Here is a 12,219-nt window from a genome sequence, read left to right as displayed (position 1 = left end):
TTCCTGCTCTTTTCTGTCTAAACCCCTTTCCAGCAAACCGAGAACTTCTCCTAGCGGACTAGGAGCAAACTAGGAAACGGGTTCTACCCGCTATCCGCTTTTTATGAAACTCCACTGAAACGGAATTTCCAAACTCACTTCACCACACCAAATAAGCTGCCCAAAACGAGCGCTATATCTCAATTTTAAAATAATCAGAGATCGCTATGACACTTTTATAAATTATACAACTAAAATTTTAACACTTCAAAAAGAAATGAAGCACAATAAAATCATTTTAGAGAGTTTTTTTCTCATCAGATAATAAAAATATCATCAAAATACAGAAAGGAAAAACTAAAAAAGCTGCATTTTTCAGAAATTCTTCAGCTTCTTTTGTTATAACACCAATCCGAGACCAATCTCCGCTGTATCTGAAACAATTTTTTTTTTTAAATTGCAGATATATCCTCCAATCAATACATAAAATTACAAAAAAAAAAACCAGAAAGAAGAAGACTTGCCCAGCATCTATGAATCCCAGACCGAAGACAGCAATGGCGGATCTGAAAAGAAAGACTTTTGAAGCTCTGAAGCGAAGGTTGGATTTGAATTCCCCATTTTTCAACTCATCGCCGGATTCTGATTCCTTCGCCTTGATTAATCTCCAGAATCTGTTGTTTGATCTTTGGAGAAGAAGGTGAGATGAGAGGCAGAGAGAGGAGCTGAATCTGACAGATAAAAATCTCATTTTTATTTCTTTTGCTGCTTATTTTGATGAGGTTCTAGCTCTTGTTTTTATGAGGTGTGGAGTTGATGGAAAATGAGAGGATAAGGGCTTATGGGCTTTTAATGTTGATTTGCACTGGCAACATTCCAATAAATTTCAGATCTTCCTTATTTTCAATTTTGACTCGAGCAGGAGTTGGCTCAAAATTGACTCTGAAAAAAATTCGTTATAAAATTTTGCCTTGCAGCTCGACTTATTTCGATTTGATCTCAATCCAGGCAAAAATTTGAATAAATTTTCGAGCAATTAACGATATTCGAGCTAAATTTAAAGAACTACTTAGACGACTTATATGGCTTGTTAAATGAGTAAAGTGTCGAAATAGGAATAGTTTTAGTCCTATAATTTATTTCGATTTAATCTCGATCCAAACAAAAATTTGAATAAATTTTCAATCAATTAACGATATTTAACCTAATTCACAACCCTACTTAGGGCGACTTATGTGGCTTGTCAAGTGAGTAAAGTATCAAAGGAGCAGTTTTAGTCCTATAATTTATTTTGATCCGATCTCGATGCGAGCCAAAAATGGAGTAAATTTTCAAGCGATTAACCATATTTGGGCTAAATTCACAGCCCTACTTGGGTGACTTCCATGACTTGTTAAGAGAGTAAAATATCAAAATAGGAGCAATTTTCGTCCTATATTTTATAAAAGTATTAAAATAATTCTCAGATCACTTAAATTAGAGCTGAAATAATCCCTATGAATGACTATAAAAGCTAAAATTTAAAGTAGTCGAATATTATTCAGACATTTTTATAAACTTTGAGATTAAAATAGCCCGTATAAATAGTCATTAATTGACTGGGCAGTTTAACTCTTATTAAATATAAACTATATTGTAATTTTTTTTAGGGGACTTTACATAAATACCATTCAATTATTATTCATTTACATATCTAATAGCTAAACTTTAATTTTTATTTACATACCACCCCATATGCATGTATTTCACACTTTAAAAATTAAAGTGATGGTATTTTGTTATATGATATTAATGTAAAAAGTGAAGTTTAGAATATACTTTGAGCTCTTGTTTCTAATTTGGAGACTACATTTTTTTTATTTTTATCTTCTATTTTATATAATTTTAAAATATAAATAATTATTGATGGCTATATGATGGGAACAAATGTCAAAACACAATAAGCTTAAAACTAGAATAATAAAAATTAATGAACCAAGATTAGTATTACACATATTTCGAAATAAAATACATTTTATATGTATTTTATAAAAAAATTATCATAATATTTTGATATTTTTTTTCCATACTAAGGTGGTGTTTGGCTGAAACCTGAATTTACGTCAAATAGGATTTTTCAAATGTAATAAAACTGATCATCATCAGTGTGATGAAGATGAACTCGCGGGCTACGGCAGAAAGAAATTCTAAGAGTTCTCTGGCAATCGGATTTACTAAATCGAAATTTGCGTCGTAAAAGAAATGGAACACGCGAAAAAAAGTCGAAACACAAAAAAATTCAATTTAGAGTGTTAGATTTAATTTTTATTTTATTTTTATGTTTGGTTTGATGGTTATTTTTTTTTTAAATCATGCTACCAAACACCGTTTTCATGTCAAATCTATATAAAATCTGCGATAGGGAATGCACTGAGCATTGTCGCCTTCCTATCTCCCTACTTACATGGCAATCGCTCTTGGGTTCCCCCCTCTCCGATCTCCTCGAGCTAGATGCCAATGCGGGTCTCTCTGTCCATGTTTGCATTTGATTTCACCTAACCTTTCTTTTTAATGAGATATTTCTCGTTACTATAGATTAGTTGGGGTTTGTCGTTGTAATGGTTGCAAATCTGTGGTTTACCTATTTTAGTTCGAAACAATTGCTTCCGCTTTTGAAGTTGTTTATTAAGGAAGTAGTTATTCTATTTTAGGGGAAGAGCTATTTTGATGGATTCGGAAAAATAACGTGGTGGAGATAATTGGGGAAGAAGCGTGCGACAAGACGAAGATCAAAGAGGAAAAGATGAATTTAGCGGAAAGGAAATCGTAAGAAGAAGTGGCTCAGAGAGATGGAAATAAATCACATCGGTAATGAGATGTTTCTTGAATTGGGTTTTATTTTTTGTAGTCTTGATTGGATTTTTGTTTCTCATTGTTTTTCGCTGCCATTGAAATAGATGAAGAAAGTAGGCGATCCATTTTTTGGTGGTCAAAATAGTAGAATCCAATGGAAATACGGCTAGGTAAATTTTCTTGAAGAGACGAAGTTAACAAAAGATATGATAGAAAAACAAATTATAATCTAATGGTTGGATTCGACGTAATTATAGAACACTATCGTTCCACCAATTTTCTTATTGAATCCATTATAAAACCCGCATTAGGGAGGACATAGAACCTTCTCGCCTTCCTGTCTCCCTACTTCCATGATGATTGCTCATGGATTCCATCCTATCTTTTCTCAACATTTAGGGCTGGGGAAATGAATGTTCCCCGGTTGTTCACGGATTTCAATCCGATCAGCCTTCTCACTCCCTTCTCTTCCTTGTTCCTCACTTCATGGGTGTCTTTCTCATCATTATCTTCTTCAAAACATGGGAGGTTCCAACTATGTTGTCGGCATTTATGCGCTAGGCTTAGCCTGCTGGCTCTTTTTTTTTTTTTTAGATTGGGGAGCTAGATGCCAAGGTGGGTCTCTTCATCCATGTTTGCGTTTGATTTGACATTTTTTGATGAGATAGTTCCCGTCACATTAGATTAATTGGGGTTTGTGGTTGTAATGACTGCAGGCTTGCAGGCTTGTGGTTTGCCTATTTTAGTTCGAAACAATTGGTTCCATTTTTGAGATTGTTGTTTATTATGGAAGTAGTTATTGTGCGTAGATTTGATTTTGGGGAAGTGCTATTTTTTATGGATTTGGAATAATAACGTGGTGGAGAGGATCGGGGAAGAGGTGAGGCACCACATTAGGGCTGTCAAAACAGATCGTAGTTTCTGAACAATTCGTGTTCGAATCATTAAGAAGTTTGTGTTCAATCTTTTTGCTAAGCAAATCAGCCTAACATGAATATTTTTTTTGCGCTCGACATATAAACGAGCCGGACAAGAACAAAGATTTGTTCGTTTGTGTCCGACTCGAAATAATTAAATTAAATTACATTTATACACAGACACACACACACACACATATCTTGATTAGTAGGGTTGTCAAACGCTCTTTATTCATGAACAACTCATGTTCGACTCGCTAAACAAACGAGCCAAACAACAACAAATTTAATTTGATGTATTTTTGTTTCTCATTATTTTTCATTGCCATTGAAATTGTTGTAAAAAGTAGGTGATTCATTTTGGTTTTTACGTTATATTTTCTTAATAAGATTTATCGTATGAAGTAGTCTTTAATGAAAATTTATTTTATTTATATAATTTTTGTGAATCATTATTTTTATTTATTTATTTATTTTTTTGTGTTTGGTAGTGGTGGGCGTGGGGTGAGCGGTGCTTCAAACCCATTGCAATCAAATATATATATACATATATATCAGATAAAAATTGTGGAATTCAATAGAAGTATAACTTGGTAATTTTTTTAGAAGAGTGAAATGCTAGGGATTTAGAAGGTGGAATTTTTTGAGAGGGAATCTAATATCTGAGAAACAAACTATAATCTAATGCGCCGAACTAGTCGTAATTATCGAACACCATCATTCCATCCGTTTTCTTATCAAATCCATTTTAAAATTTAAGACAACGAGGGCACAAAACCTTCACTCCATCTTATATCCCTATTTCCTTAGCGATTGCTCTTGGATTCCCGCCTCTCTTTTCTCAATATTAAGGGTTGGGAAAATGCAGGCTCCACAATTGCTCCCGGATTTCAATCCAATCGGCCTTCTCACGCCCTTCTCCTCGTTGTTCCTCACTTCTGACGCGTTTTTATTGTTGTTTTCTTTTTCAAAACATGGGAGAGTTCAACTACATTGTCGGTGTTTTTGCACTAGGCTTGCCCTGTTAGCTCTTAGGGAGGGGCCCGAGGTTTGGAATTGCGAATTATGATAACTGCATTTGGGTTTCTCAATCAATGTTTGCATTTTTTTGTACATTTTTTTTAATGAGATATTTCTCGTTACAATAGATTAGTTGGGCTTTGCCATTGTTATAGTTGCACGCTTGTGGTTTAGTTGTCTTAGTTCGAAACAACTACTTTCTTTTTGAAGTTGTTGTTTATTAGGGAAGCAAATATTTTGTAAGTATTCAATTTAGGGGAAGAGTTGTTTTAATTGATTTGAAATAATAATGTGGTGAAGATGATTGGAGAAGGGATGTGCAATGGTAGAGATCAAATGGGAAGAAAGTAAATTTATTGGTAAGGGGATTGTAAGGGGAAATAACTGAGAGTGATGCAAATAAATCACATAGGTAATGAGATTTTTCTAATAGAGTATACTGAATTGGAATTTTTTGGCAGTATTTGATTGGATTTTTGTTTCTCATTATTTTTAACTTTTATTGAAATAGTTGTAAAAAAAAGGTGATGTAATTTAGTTTCTACGTCATATTTTTTGAATACGATTCTTCATACGAAGTAGTCTTTATTTATTTAGTATTTGGGTGTGGGTGACGGTTTTGAGGGGAGGGGTGCTTAACCGGCATTATATGAGGTTGCAATCAATTGTTTTTTTTTTTTTTCTGGGTTTTTTTTTTTTTCCTGTCAAGACTGTAAAATCTAACAGAAGCACAACTAGGTAAATTTTTTTGGAAGAGGAGTAAAATGTTAGGGATTTAGAATGTGAATTTTTTTTTTTTAGGGAATCTGATACCAGGGTTAGCCAAAAATCTTATAGAGAACAAATTATAATCTAACACATTTGACTCGGTCTAATTATCAAACATTATTGTTCCACTCATTTTCTTATTGAATCAACTATTAAATCCATGGAAGGGATTTGACATAACCTTCCCGCCTTCCCGTCTCCCTACTTTCATGGCGACCGCTTCTGGATTTTTGCCTTTCTTTCCTCAAGATTTTGGGCTGGGAAAATGTAGGCTCCTCAGCTGCTCCTGGATTTTAATATGATCGGCCTTCTCACACCCTTCTACTCCATGTTCCTTGCTTCCAACGTGTCTTTCTCACCGTCCTCCTCTTCAAAACCTGGGAGAGTTCAACTACATTGTCAGCTTTTCTAAGGTAGGCTCGCCTTGCTGGCTCTTAAGGAGGGGCTTGGAGTTTGGATTGCGATTTATGATAACCACATTTACTGAACAACTATAGATATCAATTTTTTTTTGTTTTAGTTGGGGAGCTAGATGCCAAGGTGGGTCTCTCCATCCATGTTTACATTTGATTTCACTTGGATTTTTTCTTAACGACATATTTCTCGACATATAGAGTAGTTGGGGTTTTTCTTTGTAATGGTTGCAGGCTTGTGGTTTACATGTTTTAGTTCGAAAAAAACTGCTTTCATTTTTAAAGTTGTGTTTATTATGGAAGAAGTTATTCTGTAAGGATTCCATTTAAAGAAAGAATTGTATCGATGGATTTTGAATAATAACGTGATAGAGATGATTGGGGAAGAAGTGCGACATGACAATGATCAAATGAAAAAAAAAAAAAAAAAAGGTAAGCTTATTGGTAAGGGAATCAAAAGGAGAAGTAGCTGAAAGAAATGGAAATAGATTGCATTGGTAATGAGATATTTCTTATGGAGCATATTGAATTGAGATTTAATTTTTTATAGTGCTTGATTTGATTTTTGTTTCTCATTTTTTTCACTGTCATTTAGATGGTTGTAGAAAGAAGGTGATACATTTTGATTTATAAGTTATGTTTTTTTTAATAAGATTCATCATATGAATGTAGTATTTATTGGAATTTTATTTTATTTATTTAATTTTTATTACTCACTATTTTTATTTATTTATTTATTGTGTTTGGTTTGAGGGGAAGGGTGCTTCAATGGCATTTCCGATGTTGCAGTTGGGGTTTTTTTTTTTTTTTTGGTCAAAACTGTAGAATTTGGTGGAAGTATGACTAAGTAAATTTCCTATATAAGAGTGAAATGTTAAAGATTTAGAAGGTGAATTTTTTGGTGAGGGAATCTGATACTAGATTTAACTAATAATCTGATAGAGAAAGAAATTATAATCTAACGCGTCAAACTCGGCGAATACTATCACTATTCTCTTTTTCTTATTGGATATTATTGACATCACTTTTGGTTGAGGTTTAGTTTTTCTCTTTAGTTGCCTAGGGTCTAACCATAGGACTTTCCTGTTGACTATTCCTAGAAAACTAGAAAAGGAACCCTCACCATCTACTAGAAATTCTACACTTCTCTTTGCTCAACTTGAAGTTCCACATATTGGTCCTAACCTCTAGCACTTAGTAGGTGGGGTCATTATAGGGGGAGCTCAAGGAGAGTTCCTATAGAACTGCTTGACCTTAGGGTTGACCCTAGGTGTTGGTCTAGGGCTAAGACACTTACTTGCACTCACCTCACTCACAATCACTCACAAAATTTAAACCCATAATTTCTTGACTTTGATCCCTTAATCTTTTGGGAGACTCATGCAGATGGTCCCCTAAACCCACTGGCCCTAAGCTAGAGTTTAGCTAAGACCAGTACATAGAGGACACAAATGGGATTTCCAATGGTCCATAGCTCATTTATGGTGGTTGGCATCCCAATTTTACCAAAAATAATCAACTTGGCCTTTTTCCACTAAACTCTCCCAAATTATCTGAGTACCATTGAAACCCTAAATTTGACAAAAATTCTCAAATTTACCCAAAATACCCAAATTTGTTCAAAAATTATTTCAAACCTTTTGAAAACATCCAAATTACCCAAAATCACCAAAAAATTGCCAAATTACCAAAATACGCCTCCTTAGCCCAAAATTTCAAAAATTTCAAAAAGTCCCAAAAATTTTACAAAACCTTCAAAATATTCCCAATTTCATTTTTCTCAACTACCACATGACCTAATTTGACCATTTTGACCAAAACCCCCAAATTGCCTTTAAAGACCCAATTTTCTCAAATTTACCTTAAATGTCTATCAATTTGGTCCCAATTTCCATCAATTTCAATTCTAAACTCAAATTCACCTTCCATATGACCAATCTAAATCAAATCCAAGCTCAAATGACCCATGCTTTGAGCCCAATTTTGACCTAAATCAAACCCTCAATTTTGATCATATGACATAATCTCACCAAATTGAACCCTATAACCTACTCAATTGGCCTCAATTTGAATCTTAAACTCTTCATAACTTTCCTACACATCAAAATTGACCTTCAATTGGCCTTGGTGAAGCCTCAATTTCATTTAATTTCAACCAAATCCAACAATCCCCAAATTTGCCCCAAATTGGCTGTCTCAAAATTCCACCAAATTGATTGCCTTAGCCCTAAAATTTCCACTTCATTCCTTCGTGAAAAACCTTCATAACATCTCCCTTGATCATTTGGATCATTTAATTGAGCCAAATTTTAATCATAGTTCAACCTAAGCCCAAGTCTAGTCCAACATACCCAAATTGACCAAAATCTCAAAATCCTTCAAATTGAGCTTCCAATTGATCTCAAAATTATTTCAATCCTTCAACAAAAATGTTCATTACAATCATCTACACAATGTTGATCAATAAATTGGGGTCAAAGTCATGGCTAGCCTAACCCAAACCCACTTTAAGCCAAATTGACCTACATTACATGGACCCTTTCACAAAAAGTTGACCAAATCTAGCAAAATTGGTCAAGTCAAAGCCACCACAGCCAAATTTTGGACCTTATTGACTAGGTTAAACCCCATGGAACCACCCAAATGAGCCATGGACCAAAGGATCCCCAAATCAAGGGATTTATTTCCAAAATTGCTTAAGCTTAAGGGATTTTTGTCAAAACTAAACACCTGCCAAAATAAATTATTGTGACATATTCTCCTGGCTCACCTGACCACTTGGCCACCTCCCCTAGCCTTGTCGGTCGGCCTAGTCGCCGGAAAATGGCCAAACCGAGAGCCACCCCCATGGAATCAAACCCAATTCAAACCTAGAGGCCACCTCGTCTCATTTTAAATTTAGAGTCTCTCTGCCCTCCACCTAAACAAACTTTTTCACCCCCCAATTGGCCATGGCAGCCACCCTAAGCCAATTTTATAAAACCTCGCCTCCATGGTCATAAGAGAAGGTGCTGAAATTTTCTCAAAGAGACCCCTCCAAATTGCTCCTAGAGCCCTTTGAGACTTCCTCAGTGCAACCCAACCACTACATTGCCCTAAATTGCCTTGCCAGAGTTCAATTTTTTAGCTCAAAACCTTGTCGGAGACAGAACATGGCTCTCTACACCTCTACACTCCACTAAAACCAAATTAAACTCACCCACACATTTACCACGATGAAAGAAGACAAAATCCCATCAAATCCCCCTCCCAAAAAGTCTCCACACAAAACTTTGATCAACACCCATATTCGTCCTTGATCGTAGGCATTTCACCATAGAAACAGACTTCATACCTAGCCTCCTTGGATCTCCACGAACATGTCATGCACCTCTGATTGAATCTTCCCTTCTCAGCGCAAAGGCATTGAGCTTCCCCTCCTCCCGAGCATATTTTCACTCTCCATTTGATTAAAGTTGATTCCATGACATCTCAACCGTATGGATATGTTCTACATGTTTAAACGAGCATTTAGAAACAAACCACACTTAATTTGGCTAAGAAATGAGAAGCTTCAAAAGTGGACGGTTCTCGGGCTAGGGCATCGAAGACGATGACCACACGTCGTTGGATCGCACATGTATTGCACAGACGACTCTGATCTCGTCGGATGGAGAGACAGAAAGAAAAGACCGGACGCGTGGCAGCTGGCATGGACAACGGCGTCAAACGGGAGCCCGTCGCGTGTAAAGCTCGGAGCGAACAAGGATGTGTTGGCGTCGTGTCACTTAAATAGAAAAATAAGGGTTTTCTGATTTAAATAAAAAACCCTAATTTCAAAAATTCATATCTTGGTGTAGAAAAATCACAAAAATAAAATAAAATAAACCCTCTTGCTCAGTGAACAGAGGAGAATAATGTGGAAATAATTTGAAGTTTATGTGATGCATATTTTATTTTTAATTAATTAACACTATTTTGAGTCTTTTGATTCTCCATGGATGTAGACATTTCACCATGACTTGAAATTTTGACATGTTGTTGCCTCTGTCCTGGAAAACATTCTCTAAATTTTCCAAAGTCACAAGAGATCTCTAGACAGAGATCCATATTTTTCAAGTTTATGTCTATTATTTGCATAAATTAATCATAATAATTAACATGTTGCTTAGAAATATATTATATATTAACACAGAGAAACAATTAAAATATAACTCAAAAAATTATAAAAATTAGTTTTGGGAGTTTTCTATAATTAGTGGGAGTTTCTAAAAATAAATTTGTAATTAAAATAAAAATTCCATTTTTAAGTCTTTCCTTAATATTTAAATAATTAAAAAAGGATAAGAATTAAATAATTAAAAATTCATAAAAATCTCAAAAATAATAAAATTCATGAAAATATTCTAAATTATTTTCTAAGCACTTATGAACAATTGTAATATTTTTCCTGATTTTCTAAGTGAAGATATTGAATTTTGAAGCTTAAAATAATTTTTAAAGGCTAAAAATTGATTTTCACTAAAATAATTCTAACAATTCAAAAAAATTTAAGAAAAATGTGAAATTTGTTTCTCTAGGTTACCTGATCTCAGAGAGATTTAATAAAAATATGAAACTTAATTTTACATATTTAAAATATTTTATAATTAATAAATACTCCATAAATTGAAATAATTCTAATAATTAAAATTAAACTAAAAATCATGAAATTTGGTCCCAATGATTCTCTGGTCTAAGTCTACCTCCAGTAAGAACTTTAAGGGATTAGGCTTTACCTTTGTCAAGTTAAGGAATTCTCTTTAAAAAATCCTATCTCTTGCATATAAATAAATATATAAATTAAATTGAAATTTGAAAAAATCATATTTTCTTCTCTGATGTCTTAATTAACCCATGAGTGAGGTGGTATAAAAATTTCAAAATCATTTGAATTAAATTTGATGAATTATGAAGTACTAAAGCCTTAGGGGCAAAAGTGTAATTTTTGAAATTTAGCCTTAATTAACATTTAGGCTTGATTCAAGAAAGTGAAATGGGTGAATTTTGATCCCAATTAACATATTTGGATGATTGAAACACAAGGGATTAATTGGTAGAAACCGATCTCACTTATTTCAATTAAAGAATAAATTTGTAATTTCCTTAAATTATTAAAATTTGAAAGTCTAGTCAATAAGTCTAGTCAATTAAATGATCCTAAACTTAGGGGTATGATTTTGGGTGTTATTCAAATGATCCTAAACTTAGGGGAATGATTTTGGGTGTTGATAACTCACTAGTTCAAATGACTTTATTGATGTTCAAATGACTTTAAAAAATGAATCATTGTCACTTAAAATTCAATCTCTTTCAAAATATATCTAAAACATCTATCAAAAGTCTAAAGTGCTTAGTAGCGACCTAGATTAAATCAAATTTGGTTAAATGAGGATTAGAAAAGCGAACATAAAATTTGAACATTTTTAAAAACACTACAAGCCCAAATTAAAAAGTTGGGTAAATGTCTTGACAACATTAGTTTGCTCTTTTAAGGGTCTTCACCCGCATAATCCTAAAATTAAATTATAAGTGATAATTACCCTACTCTTATGGATAATTGAAACATCAATGTTTATTGAGCATTAAAGGTATTTACAGGATGGGTTATTAAACAACATAATAAGTTTAAAAAGAGCTTGAGGCTTTTCACCAAGCAGTGAGAGGGAAGCATGAACCTGTTTCTTTCTCCAAATTTGTTAGATACCTCGGAGGTCTGTTAAATTTAATATGTTTTGCTTAACAAAAATCATTCTTAATCAAATTAATAGGGACTCATTAAGATATGACCTAGGGTTAGGTAAATCACTAAAACCTTACTTTTTCGCTTTATATAAAGTACTTTCACATGCATTTTGAGCTTCAGATGGTGGAACGAGAAGATTCGTTAGGTATGTTTTTTATAGTTTACAATGTCATATTTCTTGTACTTTCATACTGTACTTTTTATGCTTATAAAACTTGCATGCTAAACAACAATGTCACTCTGCATGAAAACCAAAACTATTAGGATAGCCACAATGTCGGCACTATTTTTGGTGTGGGGTTTGCCCGTAAGAAGCTGTCGGTCATCGGAATTGAAATCCCGTTGCCCGCTTCAGAAAGACGTTTTAAAAAATTTAGTTTTGAAAAAGATGAAGTCAAACTGACCCCATAATTTTTATAGTTTAGATGAAAGAGCACTTTATCTCAAATCATGTATCTATCCCGAATGATGAACGCAAGAATTGAGAGTGAGACTCGATCAAATAAACTAAAGAAAGTTATGACAT

The 12,219-nt window shown here is 33.8% G+C and overlaps 1 protein-coding gene across 2 annotated transcripts in view; it reads left to right on the top strand.

The window, feature by feature from the left end:
- The first annotated feature begins 2,686 nt into the window (after positions 1-2,686).
- Positions 2,687-12,219, top strand: part of LOC110033832 (phosphatidylinositol 3,4,5-trisphosphate 3-phosphatase and protein-tyrosine-phosphatase PTEN1) — a 28,031-nt gene continuing 18,498 nt past the window's right edge. For both annotated transcript variants that reach the window (XM_020737948.1, XM_020737947.1), the window contains exon 1: positions 2,687-2,826. In XM_020737948.1, the coding sequence (XP_020593607.1) occupies positions 2,808-2,826 (19 nt within the window). In that variant the 5' untranslated portion in view covers positions 2,687-2,807. The remainder of the gene's footprint in view (positions 2,827-12,219) is intronic.

This window comes from Phalaenopsis equestris, unplaced genomic scaffold, assembly GCF_001263595.1.
Source record: "Phalaenopsis equestris unplaced genomic scaffold, ASM126359v1 Scaffold001303, whole genome shotgun sequence".
NCBI lineage: Eukaryota > Viridiplantae > Streptophyta > Magnoliopsida > Asparagales > Orchidaceae > Phalaenopsis > Phalaenopsis equestris.
This window is presented reverse-complemented; position numbering and strand designations above follow the sequence as displayed.